This window comes from Nilaparvata lugens, chromosome 1, assembly GCF_014356525.2.
Source record: "Nilaparvata lugens isolate BPH chromosome 1, ASM1435652v1, whole genome shotgun sequence".
In the NCBI taxonomy this organism is placed as follows: Eukaryota; Metazoa; Arthropoda; class Insecta; order Hemiptera; family Delphacidae; genus Nilaparvata; species Nilaparvata lugens.
The window spans coordinates 42531761-42550121 of NC_052504.1; the positions used below are offsets into that span (position 1 = coordinate 42531761).

The 18361-nt window shown below is 31.1% G+C and overlaps 1 protein-coding gene across 3 annotated transcripts in view; it reads right to left on the minus strand.

Annotated features, from left to right (window-relative positions):
* The window catches only part of LOC111052102 (UDP-glucuronic acid decarboxylase 1), a 77007-nt gene that overhangs the window by 7793 nt on the left and 50853 nt on the right, over nt 1-18361 (minus strand). For all 3 annotated transcript variants that reach the window (XR_005572007.1, XM_039434276.1, XM_039434288.1), the window contains exons 5-6: nt 5237-5424; nt 4467-4599 (exon numbers count right to left, since the gene is read on the minus strand). Coding sequence is in view for 2 of the 3 variants with exons in the window: in XM_039434276.1 (XP_039290210.1) it covers nt 4467-4599; nt 5237-5424 (321 nt within the window). In the remaining variant the exon portion in view is untranslated. The remainder of the gene's footprint in view (nt 1-4466; nt 4600-5236; nt 5425-18361) is intronic.

Here is an 18361-nt window from a genome sequence, read left to right on the forward strand (position 1 = left end):
TAAACACTAACTAATTAATAATACGCACAAAAAAACAACAAAACCTACTCTAGTACATGGTACGCCATAGTGGAGTAGGTCAATTTTCACACAGAAAAAACTAAGTAGAGGACACATTATAAGACTTTTTTGTAACTAACTATTCTATGTAATATTGTAATTTATCTAATATTTTGTGTAATTGATGTTGTAGTTTTAGTTTTTTTGGGAAATAAACATTTATTTATTTATTAAATTGTCATTTCACGGTAGCAATTTTATCGTTTCAAAAGTGCGTTCAGGTAACATTAAAACTATAATATTAAAACGTTTTTACGCTGTAGAGTGGACACAAAGTTAATGCAAATACAGCCTTTTATTAGAATGTCACTTGCTCATTTTGCTATGAGTTGATTAACTTTTTCAAAAAAGAGCCAATCGCCAAGTTTGCATTTCCACAAAAAATCAATAATTTATTATCTCTGAATAAATTCTCAATACCTAATAAAAAACATCAAATATGACTTTTAGTCTTATAGTATAGGTATTTGATGAATAGTATGAAATCTCATCGTCAATGTTAAAAACTATCAAATGAATCAAATCAAATCAAGTTTTATTCAATGATATCACTTACATGACGAATTCCATTATACAAATGATATTACAGATCATTGAATACAATACTGTTTGCTTAAGAAAAATCTTGTCTGCAAACAGGAGTGAAATACATTCAGAACTCAACTAAAAATGCTTATCTATAAACTCAAATGAAAATACTTATCTTAATTGAATTTAATTATCTTAATATTCATCCCACACACACATACATACACATACATACACACACACACACACACACACACACACACACACCCACACACCATTGAGAAATCATAATTAATTTAGAAAAAAATTGAAACAAGTGACTGTCAAGGGTATTCATCTTAGAATGACAAAAAGCTCATTAATTTAAACCGGAGAATAATCCATCAACCATGCGTGTAATTTAGATTTGTAAGATTAAAGATTATTTGAATTTTTAATCTCGACGGGCAGACTATTGAAAAATTTAGGACCCAAATAAATGAAGCTCTTTTGAAAGAGAGTGCAATATGATCTGGGTGGAATTATTAACCCTCTAGTATTACCTCTTGTATTATAAGCAACATCCGCACCTCGATTGCCACTTAGCCTAAAAAACATGGTAAGAACTTTGAACATATAAATGACGCAGAGGCAATATAGATGATTCTCTGAAAAGGGGGTAAGAGTGAGCACGTCTACTTTCACCACAGATAACTCGAATAAAAGCCTTCTGCAATATGATAATTGGCATAAAATGTGATAAATAAGTTGAGGCCCAACAAGAAATACCATAACTCAACCTGGACTGTACAAATGCAAAATACATGTTCCGAATAATTTTATTTGGGAAAACATTTCTGATGTAATAAAACTTTCTTAGAAGAAGGAAGCAAGATCTTTTTAGTTTCCTGATTATGCAAATTCCAAGTTAGAAGCTCATCTACAGTCAAGTCCAAATACTTTATAGATATGGTTTTGCACACTATACTACAGTTACATTCCTCACTCTCTTGGAATAAACAATTTAAACTATGATACCTAAGAAGGTCAGAAAGATCAAATGAAGAAGACTGAGAAGCAGATGAACTTTGTTTTGTCAGAGTTCAATGCCAGCCTATTTACTCCAAACCACCAGCTTAAGTCATTCAAATCGCTCTGCATCATAGAATGTAACTGTTCAGCATCCTTAGCAACATACGCTAATGCTGTATCGACAGCGAATGAAGTGATAGAGCCGTGAAATTTATGAGAGAAAAGATCATTAATATAAATTAAAAATAAAACTGGACCCAAGACAGAACTCTGTGGGACAACAACAGCGTAGGAAAGGCAACGTTTCGCTTCGCACACCCTTCAGCGAAACACACTGCCTCCTGTCACTCAGATACGACCCAAACCACTAAAGAAGATTTCCTCTGATGCCGGCCTTGTTCAACTTATCCAATAAAATTGAATGATCAACAGTGTCGAAAGCCTTTCTTATATCCAGAAAAAGCCCTGACACCCTCAATCCCTCAGAGTTATTCAGTTCTGAATAGATTTGAGACATGAAGTGGTCCAGTGCAATTTCAGTACTCAACCCCTCCTGAAATCCAAACTGACAAGAATTAATGAATTTATTCCTGTGCAAAAATTTTAGAAGACGTTTTTTTATTAATTTTTCAAACAGTTTAGAAAATATTGAAAGGAGAGAGACCGGTCTATAATTCCCCACCTCACTCTCATCTCCTCCTTTGAAAATAGGAACCACATCGGCAAATTTCAACAGAGAGGGAAACTCACCATTGAAAATACTAGTATTGAATATATCCACCAGAACCGGAACAATAGGCATTGCAATTTCTTCTATTAGGTGTGACGATATTCCATCCATACCAGGAGACTTGCCATTTTCTAAAGAATTTATCAAGGAATATACTTCATGGTAATAAATGGGTTCAAAAAAAGCTGTAGAGCGGGCAGTACCACTTTTAAAATGTCTAGTATACATTGGAAATTCAAAGTGAAATGAAAATTCACAGTTCACAGTTTTTTTTGAATTTTCGATTACAGAATTATTAATATAATGTACATAGTGATTCAAAAAAAATATCAAAAATATATTACAAAAAAAGAAAGACTTATACACCATGGTTTGTGAAAATTCACAAAAAACTCCATTTCAGGCTAATGTCTTTCATAGCGATGATGAGGTAACGTTTCATGTAAGCGGTTTAATAATAGAATATTATGGGGAATCGAAAACCCTCATCAAACATGAACGAGATTCGCGTAAGTGTACATTTCTTGGACATTTTCGCAAACCATAGTGTATGGACCCTAATTTTTGGTGGATTTGGTTCCGAGCCTCAAAAAGAGGGCAAAAATAACACTTATAGTTTGTGTAAAATTGAAACTTGGCCCTCCATCCAAATTACAGGGTTGCCAAATCGTGTAAAATTGCAACTTTCTCAAATTTCCAATTCGACGTCAGAATTGGATGTAGAGTATCATCCCCGATATCCTAGTAGTACTAAAAAAGTTTCGGGGTTGAAATAAATTCAACTTTTATGATAGAATTGGAAACATCGCGAAGATTTGTTTTTCTTTTGAATATCACTTCTCTCAGAATCATGGGGCGTCGTAATGCGTAATAATTTTATATCAAATTAACGGGGAGAATGTCTCCTTTCTATTGGTGTCTGGTTCATTACTTATCCGACTTATAGTTATTTTTCAATCAATGATTATGTTTGTCAATGTCAAGATATTTCGAGCAAATGACATGAAATTTTCGACATACTCGAAACTTTTTTGTTTCAAAAGATAAGTAGGTGGTGAAAGCGAGAAAGTTTCTCAGAAATAATTCAAATTATTTTTCCAATTGTCAAACGTACTCGGAAGAGCGTATTTTGGTCTCTCAGGAGTTTCAAAGTCAAGGATAGCGGCAGAATGGTGTGCCACCAAATGCTCTCAATAGCTGGAATCAACAAAAACAAAATACAGAACGATTGAAAAATTCAGCAACTGCAAGCCACATGATAATAAATAGTGAAAATGACAACCTCGCCTCGAATAATACAAGCAGTGTTTCATTACAGCCTTTCTAGAGGCAATCAGCTGCTTGTGTTTGAAATAATTCTGTCAAATCTATTGTAAATTGCCAGCCTTCAGCATACAAGTTGGTACACAATGCATACCATGCAGCCGCTCTACTAACTTTAAAATTCCTTGAAGACCAAAATAAGATCTTCCGACTACTTTTGACAATTGGAAAAATAATTTCAATTATTTCTGAGAAACTTTATCGCTTTCACCACCTACTTATCTTTTGAAACAAAAAAGTTGCTAGCATGTCGAAAATTTCATGTTTTCTGCTCGAAATGTCTCGACATTAACGAACATAATAATTAATTTAAAAAAAACTATGAGTCGGATAAATATGATCCAAACACCAATAGAAAGGAGACATTCTCCCCGTTGATTTGAAATAAAATTATTATGCATTACGACGCACAATGATTCTGAGAGAAGTGATATTCAAAAGAAAAACAAATCTTCGCGATGTTTCCAATTTTATCATAAAAGTTGAATTTCCTTTTAATTCTTCAACCCCGAAACTTTTTTAGTACTACTAGGATATCGGGGATGATACTCTACATCCAATTCTGGACGTTGAATTATAAATTTGAGAAAGTTGCAATTTTGCACGATTTGGCAACCCTGTAATTCCTTCGGATGGAGGGCCAAGTCTCAACTTATTTTACACAAACTATATATTATACACCATTATAAATGTGATGCATCTGTGAGTAATTTGATTTGAAATTGGTGCATCATTTAAAGATAAATATAAATGTTTGAAATCAAGACATTAATTTTGAACCACTCTGTATAATAAATTTTAAAAATCAACTGACCTTCTATAGAATGCTCGATTGGATTTCCTATGTTTATAGGCTGAGTATAATTCGAGTTCATCAAAGCAATCAATCCATCTACCAGATCAGACACATACTGGAATGAGCGTGTCTGTTTTCCATGACCATAAACCTAAAAAATGCACATTTTATGGTGACTTCATTATAAAAAAGGCCTTCAAAATCAGCTAATATGAAACTTGTAAAAAGTAATATGAATACTCGTATGTACGAGGAATGGAAGTTGAACTAAAAGAAAAATGATGGTTTTTAAGGAGCAGAGAAGGGGACCATCAAGTAAAATTGGAGGAACAGGTAATGAACTTGGCCATAAAGCCTAGCTTTAGCAAACTGACTACCCTACAGACTCCACTCATCCATTAATGCTAAGGCCTGGTAGAACTATCGAATATTTTATAGTAAATAGCAAAGAGGTATCTATGAGCTGTCCGATGTTTTTTTATTTGATAATTTCTATGAAATCTCAAAGTCTAAACCAGTCATCAAAGTCAGAGTTGTGAATCCAGTTGCAACATTCGTAGTTACTTCAAATGAGAGCAAATAAATGTGAGTAATATTAAATCTTTATAGAAAGATAATTATTTGATGCAAAAAAAATTGAACTTGATTAGTTGTGGAAGTTTCAATTTATCTTTGTAGAACATTAAGTACATTATTTGATTTAAGAAGCTAGACATCATAAAGGAAAACATTTTGAAACAGAGCAGTTAAAACATAAGAGCTGGTTTGTAAATTGAATCCGAACTCACAGTTATCGTTTCGTTGCGTAGAGCTTGTAGGATGAAGTTGGAAACAACTCTTCCATCATCCATATGCATTCTTGGGCCGTAGGTGTTGAATATTCTGGCTACTCTCACTACCACCTTGTCATGCTTTGCATAAGCGTAGCTCAGAGTCTCAGCAATACGTTTGCCTTCATCGTAGCAAGCTCGTGGTCCTATCAGAGACAGAGTAATCAAACAAGATTAATACGTATACTATCAAATACCCTGGAGACTTTCTCAATAGCAAAAATTCAAAGAGGAGAAAGCAAAAAGAAAACTCGATAAACGCTACTATAAAAAAAGATTCGTTCAAGCTAGGATCGTTTTTACTACATTCATTTTTTACTAAGCCAAACCAGCCGTCAGTAAGTATGGGAATAAACATGAGATTACAAATGGTATTTCAGTGATCCGTAGTCTAGTGGATAGAGTACTTGCGTAGCAGCATAGATCCCGTGTACCAACCCTCTGATTACCAAAAGTTTGTTCAACAGATCACTCCCGTGTTATCGGGTGGGCACGTTAAACTGTCGGTCCCGGCTGAAGTATGACAGTTGGAAGGCCCAATGACTGTATAAAAGATATGTTCAGGAGAGATAGGACCTTCCCGCAAGGGACTCAACAAAAGCCATACGAATTTACTTTTTACTTTTACTATGGAGTTGCTATAAAATATCGATTGATTGAAAGAAATTGAAATGAATAGGGATTATGATTTCTCGAAGCATTACTAACTGTATTAATGGAATATTTTTGATTTCTCTCTTCAATATCTACATGCAGTCATTCATTTTAAAAGAAATAAAGATTTGTTTACTTTCAGATTGATCATTTTCAAGTTTCATTGAACTCATGTTCAAAGGTAACGGTCGGCCAGATGTGTTTGAAATGAATTTCATATTCATCAAGGACACTGAAGACTACAGTTTGCAATCTAGTGTTCGTTTGTCTCTTTATTTTAAAAGATATTAGCTCATTATCCAAACATTAAACTCATTCATTGAACTGGAAAAATTAGCACATTAAAACTATCTAAGGTAGAATAACTAATTGCATTATTAAAACAGTTGATGAACAATTATAAACAGAATAAGCAGTTTGTTATATCCTATTACATTAAGCGAGCAATTTCTGTATAATATACAGAATATATATATATATATATATATATATATATATATATATATATATATATATATATATATATATATGTATATATTATATTTTTATATTTGGTTATTTATGTCCAACGGGTCTCGAAAACGGCTCTAAATATTTTCACGAAATTTGGAACATAATAGGTTTATGATATAAAAATTCGATTGCACTAGGTCTAAAATTCGGAGAAGAAATAATCGGAAAAAAATCTATCATATGTCATTCGATTCGTTAAATTAAGGACTACAATATTAGTTATATTCATTTCCTCAATAAATCGAACAGTTTCCTTGATAAACTAATATAATGTAAAAATTTAGGGGTTTTTCGATTTGATTTTTGTTTTCTCCGATTAACTTCGAAGCAAATAATCTAAAGAAAATTAGACAAATATTTAATGTAGCCACATTCATTGCGAATCCATTGGTGTATATTGTTATTTATTTGCGATTCGATTTGACGCTGTGGAAGGGGAAACAGTCGACGCGGTACGGCGTGGCTGAATCTCTTCACCATAGTAAACAGTTGAATACAGTAGTAGGCCTACTGCTTTCTAAGTTGCATCTTATTCAAACTATGGCGCTCGAAACAATCAATTCTGTCTATTGTTTTGATATGCGATGAAACTAATTTTTCACATTTTAATTCTCTAAATTCTCTAAAATCATTTTGTTGTTATATATGTGCTAAATCATGCATTCTATGACAGACAAAGATATTGTTTGCAACCGATAAAATATTCATACTATTACATAATATAATACATATTTAAATTATGTGTGTATGATCATAATTCTATGCTAAAATTTAATATCATAAGTTATGAATGTCAAAAACTGAGATAAATCATAGATTACAATAGTGTTAACAGGGGCAATTTCCTGAAAAATCATAGCGTGCAGTGTTTGCTGTTTTCTACAGTTAATATTCTCCAAGCCAGGTTGATAATATACCTTCAGTTGAGCCAAATATATATGACGGCTGAGGCATAAAAAATTTATACATTGGGCTTGTTGAGTTGAAACTTTCTATGGTTCTCTCTGTAAAGTAGCTTATCTTCCGTTCTTACTAGTTGAATCTACATTATTTAGACAGTCCAATATGAAAATTCAGTCGATTCTAAAGATGAAAGCCATGCAAACATACAATTCAAGGAAGAGTAAGCATGCATAAAAGGTAGGAAAATCATGAAAGTGTTTCACATTTAACCACAAAGTACCCTACCGTATAAGATTAATTATTGAAAGATGATTCATCATCTTCTATTATTTTTGTTAACATATCGATTTTTCACCTCCACTCGCATCTTGTCATTCATTACACAAGGTTGGCAGAAGCTTTTCTTTATGTCGATTAATGTTGATTGAAATTGATTTTGATTAGGGCACCAAAAGAATAGATCATTTTCTATTTGAAGCATTCAAATTAAATCTATTGAACATGATTTCTTATGACTTAGCATTCACAGATTTAGTTGGGTGAAGCTATTTGAAAAATGTACCTGATTATCAATTTCAAGGTTTTTATTCCATTCTAGTTCATTGTGATCATTGAAGGGTTGATGTGATGAGTTAGTTCAAGTGAATTCTAGTACACAAGTGTATTGTGCTTATAATGGGCTCTTCTTTATTTTCTATCGATGTTTTGCTCCAGTAGAGAAAATTTCAAATGTTGGTTTTACATTTTATAAGCTTTATAAATAATATAAATTTGATAAGTCCAGTATTAAATTAATCGATGTTGATTTTCATTGTATCGCTTTCTATCAATGTTATTTGCACTGTTTGCAATTCATCACTATTCTCTCAAGAATTAGTTTTTTATGAATTTCATGATCTGAAAATTGAAATTCAAATGCTATTTGGATGACGTTCACATTCCACTGGTTTTTTTTTTACAATAATTGTTACGTTGAAGAGTGAGGCAATTCAATCCATTTGGAAGTAAAAGGAAATCACAGTGCGATTTGAACAGTGGATAGTAACTTTGAAATTCAGTTGCTCAATTCATTTCGGCTTGATACTATCATTTGCAATTATAGTTGATCAGAAATATGCATTGTATATAATGTTTATATTTCAGTTTGACTAATCTTCTATCACAGTCTCGCTTTCATTCATAAACATGATAATCCTAAATACGTTGATTACCTTAAAGATGTAGCTTATCTTACGTCGAACAATGTACAATACAAAAATTTTCACTGAATTACTATTATGATGATCATTGGAATTTCTGCCTGTGATTGAGAAAAAGTCATTTTATGAGCCTTGAAATTCGTACCTAGAAAAAGTTGCATTATTACTAAAAATTTTGTTATTTTTACTATTTATTATAGGTACTGTACATTGATTTTTGTGATTATAGAGATCAACTACTTCATTCTGAATCACGATAAGGATAAACAGGGAAATTGTGAGAGGGGAATAGCATCTATAGTTAAATTTACATAGCATCAATTTGAAAGCTCTGATAATGATTGTGAACGGAACTGCAATTCTGGCTTGGTATTGCCTCTTCATGTTCAGTGAGAATAGAAAGCTTCAGAGTAATTCGTTCTCACTATATGTGATAATATTGGTAATATTTGGTAACATTTGTTGATATTTGAACCGAAATGCAACAAATAAATCTACTTTCAGCTTGAAAATTTTCAATTTATCAGGAGTACAGTGTTTCATATAGTATCTCAGGTAGGCCTACCCTTTTATTTTTTTTGTTCACGTGATCTGATGATATTCATCCCATTATCAAGTGTTTGAATTATAAAGAGTGATGAAACAAGAGAAAACACAAGAAAAGCTATGAAAAGAAATTTTGAATCTTAATTTTTCACAAAATAAGGATAAGATGAAGGAGTTGGACACATAATATATCATGAAACTTCGTTGAAAAACATCAATATCTGAAACTAGAGTTATCAAATTGTGTTACCTCTGACTCGTATGGAGAAGGCACACTTCAAATTAATATAATAAATTCTGTGAGCAAACAACGAAATCCTAATTTTTATCATGAGCATGGTTGAATCAAGAAAATTGTAATATTTTTTTAGAGTATTGAAAAGTGAAAATCCATATACAGCTCATGTCAAAACAATAGACAAAATTAATTGTTTCGAGCGCCATAGTGTAAATGAGATGCAATGTAGACAGCAGTATTATTCTGTTTACTATGGTGAAGGGAGTCAGCCGCATCGGCTGTTTCCCCTTCCACAGCGTCAACTTGAATCGCAAATACATAACAATATACATCAATGGATTTGCAATGAATGTGGCTACAATAATTATCCATCACATTGTTCTTTAAAATTACTTGCTTCGAAGTTAATTGGTGAAAACAAAAAAATCAAATCGAAAAACCCCTAAATTTTTACATTATATTAGTTTATCAAGGAAACTGTTCGATTAATTGAGGAAATGAATCCAACTAATATTGTAGTCCTTAATTTAACGAATCGAATGACATATGATAGATTTTTTTCTGATTAATGGTTACAGAGAAAATTGATTTCCAGTTTGCTGTTTACTATGGCTAAGAGAGTCAGCCGCGCCATTCCGCGTCGACTGTTTCCCCTTCCATGGAGTCAAATCGAATCGCAAATACATAACAATATACATCAATGAATTTGCAATGAGAGTGGCTACATTAATTATTAGACTCATTTTTCTTTAAAACTACTTGCTTTGAAGTTAACCGAAGAAAACAAAAAAATCAAATCGCAAACCACCTAAATTTTCACATATATATTATTTTATCAAGAAAACTCTTAATGTTATTGAAAAAATGAATATAACTAATATTGTAGTCCATAATGTAACAAATCGAATGGCATATAATAGAACTGTTTCCGATCAATGGGTTGCAATATTACATTTTTTCTCAATTAAAATCGAATCTTCAATTCGAGACCTATAAAACTTGATAGTAAATATCAGAGTAATCGATATGTGGACAACTTTTAACTGAGAATTTATTGTAAATAATTGTGTTGCACATTCCATGGTATCACCGAAACAGTGTTAACAGAATTAACAGATCATTATAAATATAGAGGATATATAAATTTAAAATAACAGTTTCGAAATAAAGTTTTATTGAGAACAAATGTAAAATGTAAATTCTAAACTTGTAATTTATAATTTTTTGGAATTTAATATTGATGACGTGTTCATAACGTCGTCACTGGTTTGAGGTGTGGCTTTGCTCTGTACTTGGTAGCCCTTCTCTAAAAAATGGTGGCTGGCTATGGTGTTCTAATTTTGTGCTCTCTGAATATTTTTCTGTTTAATTGAAATTTATAATGTTTTAATTTGAGTTTGGAACAGTATTATGGTGTTCTAATTTTGTATAATTTGATTTGTGTGTCTACAAGCCTATAGCCATTGTTTTCAACTATATAAATGGATAAGTATTTTAGCTTATAATGATGCTATATGTTTTAAGTGTTGTAAGGTATTGTTCTGTGGATTTGTGTTGTATATTGCCAAAATTCTTATGAAAATTATAAGTTGGTTTGCTCTGATAACTGGATTTCTTATTCATAAGCAATAGTTCCATTCATAATTTATCAAGAATCTACCATTTTGGAGCCGATAACTTCCTTTAGGTTAATAGGTGAGAAATGCTATCCAACCTATTTAGGATAAATTGGTAGCACGGCAAATGGTACCCCTGGTAGGACTCAAACTAAAAAATATATCTCTGGTTATAAAAAATTATTGGTAGGATAGATATATTGATAGATTGTGAATGGGAGATGCTGCTGAGTGGGAAATCGGTTCAAGAAAGTTCAGGTTCTAATAAGTAAATATTTTTTATGCAGTAGCAAGATGGAGAACAATAAAAATAATGAAGTTTTATTCATTGAAAACATTCAAAACTTAGATGAAGAATCTCAAGATTTAGACCTAACCTTAAACAATGACTCAAACGATAGTGTAGCTGTAAGTGAAAACGTTTCAAATGTAACAATTCATGAGGAAGTAGTAGAAATATCAAATGAAACAAGTATGGTAGGAGCTAAAAATGATCTAAATCTTATAGCGTTCTTAACACAAAGGTTTGATGAGCTAAATGCTAGGTTTGATGAGCAAAATGCTAAGATTGATAATTTGAAACAAGATCAAAGTGCTAGGTTTGATGATATGAAGCAAGAATTTGCTAGCATAAGACTAGAGCAGGTTAATACAAAGCAGAAAATTAAAGAGATAAATGATACATTAAGTAAAAATCACAAAGAAATAGGTCATCTACAGCAGAAAACTAATGATCTTGAAATATCAATGTCAGATGTAGAAAAATCAATGCAAAACAAAATCATTCAAGTTTCTGATAGGGTCAATGAGGTTAATGAAAGAGTAAATAAAAATAAGATCATAGTTGAGCAACAAAATATGACACAAAATGCTATCAATGTAGAAAATAATGAAAGTATTAAGCATGTTGAAAAAGAGGTTGTAGAATAAAATTAAACAAAAAAGTAGACAAGGAAATCAAGGTATTATCTTCTTTGAAAATAGATTGTCAAGAAAATACAGCTGCTATAACTGAGGTTAGGAAAAACATAAATAAAATTAACATGTCAACAAAACCGATGTGTAATCATACTGGTAACAATAGTAATTTCGATAGGTTTGAATTCCAAATGCAAATTGACAAAAAGAATCCAATGCATTTCTTAGTAAACTTGACCGAGTATCTTGAAAAATAATGAAATCAAAAACTGGGTCAAAATTAAAGGTATTTTGAAAAACAATTTTAATTCAAATTTTGCTCATCGTGATTGGTGGATTTTCATCCATTTTGATGTAAATAACTTTGAAGAATTTAAAGAGAAATTCATTGCTAGAATGTGGTCAGACAACATTCAGTCATCTGCTAGAAATGATTTGAGATTTGGAAAATATAAGCCAAACTTATCTAAGAATCTTACTGAGTATTATATTTCTCGTTTCAACATTGCTAAGAATCTAATTCCAGCCTTAGATAAAGATACTATTTTTAAGTTTTTGAAAGGTGATTTTGATGAAACCATATCTACAGCTGCTATTATTTGTAACATCAAGACTAGTGATGAGTTCATTTGTTTGTTGAATGAGTTTGACAATACTGACACTTACAAAGTAAACAGACAAACGCCCCGTGATCATAACAATGCTCAAGCTGGAGGTCAAAATAAAACAATAAGTTTTCATCAGAGTGAACATAGGGATGATATAAATAGGTCTCAGAATTCAAGTGGTGTAATGTTTCATGATAATAATAAGCAGTATCAAGGAGGTAGGAATTATTTCCAAAATCGAAGGTACCAAAATGGACCAAACAATAATGGTCATAGAGATCAAAATTTTCAGAATAATTTCAGAGATAATAGAAATCATCAACTTGTGAATTCAAATCAAGCAAATTCAAATCGACCAGCTAACAACTACCAGTTAGATTTCAGCTTCCCACCGCCAGGTTATATGTCTGCTCAAACTTCAAATCAGATGAATGCAAATCGTCCAAGACAGAATGTTCATTTAAACTAATAATGGGACGACGAAACGACAGCCCTGCTCTCCCAGTTAAGGAAAGGTCAAATTTTGATATAGCCGTAGACATGAATAAAATAAATTTTGAATCTGAAACTTCAAACAGATTAAAAATAAGAAAGCCAGAATTAATCAGTCAAATTCATGTGCAAGAAAATAGTTGTAAAAATTTAAGTAATGAAGTAATACCTAGTTATCAAGAAAGTCATATTAAAGCATCTAGTGTTAATATAGTACATACTCCAGAAATTCAGGTAGATGAAGCTATGAATAAATCTGAAACTGTTTGTCAAGAAGAACCATACATGGTAGGTTGTATTTTTAATGAACTATTGGAGGAACAAGAGAACACTCCACCTACTGGATATGATTTAGCAGAAATAGAAGTACTATTAGCAGTAATAGAAGTACTAAATAGCAGAAAAAGAGGTATTATCCTCTTTGAAAATAGATTGTCAAGAAAATACAGCTGCTATAACTGAGGTTAGGAAAAACATGAATAAAATTAACATGTCAACAAAACCGATGTGTGCACATCTTGTTTTTAAGTATATCAAAATATCCTGTAGAAAATAAGTTTGAACTTGAAGAAGAAAGTATCAGAAAACAAACGAATACTGTACAGAATAAAGAATAGAGGTGTCATCAGAAGATTCAAACAGAATATGCATAATGAACCCAAGTATAAATTCAAGGTTGATGATCTAGTTGTAATTCGAAATTACATTTTGTCGAGCAAGCTGAAGAGGTTTTCTGCCAAGATGTGTCCTAAATATCGTGGACCTTACATAGTAAGAGATGATCTCAATAAAGGGTGTTTCAAACTTGAAGAGATAAGTACAGGTAAAATTATGAGAGTCAATCAATATATGATGAAGAAATACCATCAGAAAGCACACAATGATTAGGAATCCTGTGTTATGCCGGGATTCAGAATAGCATAATCGCTACGCAGTGTATGGTAAGAGTCCATAATTGTGTCTTTTTTCTTTCCTGTAGCCTATTTTTCTTGGCCCTTAATCGTTTCAAATTTCGATTCTTTCCTGTCTTTGTGTAATGTTCAGTAAATTTCTTCTATGATGCATATCTTAACCAATTTTGTCCATAGTCATTTAAATTTGTATTTTTCTGAAATAATTTTGGAAGTTAAAATAGTAGCTTATTTTCCTAATCTTTAAATTGTTGATAAAACTTAACTTTTCTAAAATCTATCCATTGTAGTGTAAATAATTGCGTGCTTGCGGTATATTTTTTCATCATGTATTACATATTTTAATTATGTCTATTTTTTGTCAGGTATCATATTAGGTAACTAGGTTTTTCAGAGCAAATTATGTCCCATTTTCTCATTTTCAGTATATTTTTATTTAATATACTTCCTTATGAAAGTTTAGTACTGACATGTAGGATAGGCTCTAATTAATCTTTCTCTTCCTTGTATTATTAAGGAAATTTATTTACCCAATTTTCTTTTTCTCTTATTTGTATTTTCTAGGGAACTTATTTACCCATTATCCATCTTGATCGTCTTTGTATTGTAATCTTGAAATGGTTTGTACTTATTATACAGTCTTCAAATTCTGAAATTATTTAAAAAATAAATGGTTCAATTTAGAACATGCTGAAATTTAATCTTATGTATAAATTCTTTTGTTATAATAATAAAACTCCAAAATTTGAAAGTATTAATGTATTGTGTCGCCATATATATGAGATGTTCAATATAAATGAAAGTTAACTTGAATAATAGTGTTTTCATTAAATAAAAACGTCTTGTCATATTATTAATTGAAATGAGTTAAAGGTTAAAATTTCTCTAAAGTTTTTGTAATTGATGTCTTTTTCTAAATTTTAAAAAACTGTTTGTTCTATAAATGTAGATATGATTGATTATCATTTGAAATGGATGCTGGAGTGTATGTAGAATTTTTAGTGGGGTTTGTTGATTAGAATTTTGCTGGTATGTGATTGTTTTTTGAGATGGAAACCCATTATTGCCTAAAGAAGGAATAACAGAGGTTACGACTTAGAGAGGCAGTAATGAGATAATATTTTTTGTGTTGATTACTTATGTTGATTGCCATAGATGCAGATGATTACTTATGTTAATTGCCATAGATGCAGATGATTACTTATGAATATTGATTGCCTTTGAAGCAAAATATTATTGATGTTTTGAATGATTTCTTGTTTAATGATTGATAGTAAAGTTTTGTCATGAAATGTAGTTTGTGTTTAGAACATTAAAAAGTCGAAATAAACTATAGTATCTGATAAACGATGATTAATAATATTAAATATTTTGCTTTTTATAAAATATTTGAACAAAAAATTAAAATGAAAATTTATAAATTTGTCTACATAAATAATTTTGAAACCCTGAATGATAAATCATAAATGTGAAATGCTATAAATGAAATGTTATACTAAATGATAATGAAATGCAGATATATTATGAAATGATTGTGAATAGGAGACCAATTGTCTGAAATTATTGAAATATGTATTGAAATTATTTTTGTTGTGATGATCTGATGTTTTTTACAATTTTGATAATGATACAGGGTGTTATGAAATTTATGTAACATGTTTTGTGTTATGTAACATTTGTTTATGTTCTAAATTTTGAAGAATGGATTGAATTTTGTTATTTGAACAGTGAATAAATGGAAATGAAACTATTTTTTATTAAAATTTTGTAATTGATATCTCTATAGAGTTTGAGGAAATTTCACAATTTATGTATTGCTGACTGTATAATAAGATGTTAACAATAAATTTCATTTTTTATATTGATTATATACTTGGAAATAATTTTCATGTGTATTAGATTGTATTGGTAGCCTAATCAAAATTTCCTTTTAGTTTATAAGCATTTTAAAATAACAGGTACAGCATGGACATTAACATCAAAATAATTATCACGTGAATCTCGAAATCAACAACAAGTGAACGCCATGAAGAGTGTTAAGAACATTTGGGTGATTTTCGAACTAGTGTGACTCATTAATTGAATATCTACGCCAATATCTACACTGATGCCTACACTAATGCCAACGCCAATATCTACACCAATAACTACGCCGATATCTACACTGATGTCTACACCAATGTCTGCGCCAATGTCGAAGCCAATGCCTATGACAATGCCGATGCCAATGCCTGCGCCAATGTTGATGCCAATGCGTACGACAATGCCAACACCAATGCCGACACCAATGCAAATGCCAATGACAATGCCAACGCTTATTGCTGACCATGTAACTCAAACTTCAACACTACCACATTACCTGGAGGTAATTGCCATCCATGTTCACGTTCGCAACTTTGAATTCAGAATAACAGTCACAGTATCATTGAAGAAATTGATTCAAAAAATCCTCTCCTAAATTATTCCTGTATGCAGAACTCTAAACCTTGAAAGCTGAAAATATCAAAAAACCAAACCTTACCTAAATTAATCCTCACCTAAGTTAATCCTGTATGCAGCGTCTATCTCTTTTCCAAAAAACAAATTACATTGTCATTTCAAGCCTGAAATGTACATTGTATAATTATATGATACAAAATTTACGTGACTCTGTATCGAGTTTGGTATGCAGCCGTCTACTACAAGCATGAGGCAATGCTAACTGAGATGTCACCTGTATTGAGTTTGGTATTCAGCCGTCTACTACAAGCATGAGGCAATGCTAACTGAGATGTCACCTGTATCGAGTTTGGTATGCATCAGTCAACTACAAGTATCAGCCCAACACTACGAGTATTCGGATCAGCCCAACACTGATGTCATCACATGGAGTCACACTCAACTGAAATTCATACTGAGTGCCTTAACGGACTGTTTTCCAAAATTTGCATCCATAAAATCAACCGCGTCAATAGTGAAAGAAATGAACATTTTTTGATTTATTGAAATTTTATGTGAAAATTAAATGTAACAATTCATCAATTCATTTAAAAAAAATAAAAATTTTTTTTGTTCAACATACTAAATTTTCATGCAATAAAAAATTTAATTTTTCTATCTATTAAATTTATGTGCAATTTCAAAAACTATTCTTTATATATATTAAACTTTCTGTTTAGATATTTTCCTTAAATTATAAAGCTAAATCAAAAGTAATTTTGATATTCTATACTTTGAAATATTGTTTGGAAATGTATAACAAATGCTATTGATGAATTTTTATAATAATTTTCAATATTATAGGATGACATGTAATGTTTTTATAGAAAAAATTGTTACTGTTCTCAATTTTAATTTCAACAACTTCCATTTGTTTCAATGTAATTTTTTTTCTTTAAATTCTCAAACAGTCAAGAGGGGGTATTTGTAATATTACATTTTTTCTCGATTAAAATCGAATCTTCAATTTGAGATCTATAAAACATGATAGTAAATATCAGAGTAATCGATATGCGGACAACTTTTAACTGAGAATTTATTGTAAATAATTGTGTTGCACATTCCATGGTATCACCGAAACAGTGTTAACAGAATTAACAGATCATTATAAATATAGAGGATATATAAATTTAAAATAACAGTTTCGAAATAAAGTTTTATTGAGAACAAATGTAAAATGTAAATTCTAAACTTCTAATTTATAATTTTTTGGAATTTAATATTGATGACGTGTTCATAACGTCGTCACTGGTTTGAGGTGTGGCTTTGCTCTGTACTTGGTAGCCCTTCTCTAAAAAATGGTGGCTGGCTATGGTGTTCTAATTTTGTGCTCTCTGAATATTTTTCTGTTTAATTGAAATTTATAATGTTTTAATTTGAGTTTGGAACAGTATTATGGTGTTCTAATTTTGTATAATTTGATTTGTGTGTCTACAAGCCTATAGCCATTGTTTTCAACTATATAAATGGATAAGTATTTTAGCTTATAATGATGCTATATGTTTTAAGTGTTGTAAGGTATTGTTCTGTGGATTTGTGTTGTATATTGCCAAAATTCTTATGATAATTATAAGTTGGTTTGCTCTGATCACTGGATTTCTTATTCATAAGCAATAGATCCATTCATAATATTTATCAAGAATCTACCATTTTGGAGCCGATAACTTCCTTTAGGTTAATAGGTGAGAAATGCTATCCAACCTATTTAGGATAAATTGGTAGCACGGCAGGGTACAGAGATAATTGATTTTCCGTGATTACCTGCATTTTTCAACTTTGGGGGGGGGGCTAGGGGGGAAAGCTCCAAGGGGATTTCTTGGGACTTTTGGGAGAATGACCCTCTGGGAGGGTTCTATCGATGGTAAAAGATTCAGCTTTTATTTAATTTTGGATCGAAAAAACCTTTATTGACTGGGCTATAATTATATACAATAGCTTACAATACAGCAAAATAAATTATAGATGAATTTACATAATATAGACTTAGAAAATAATTATTGAACTGTA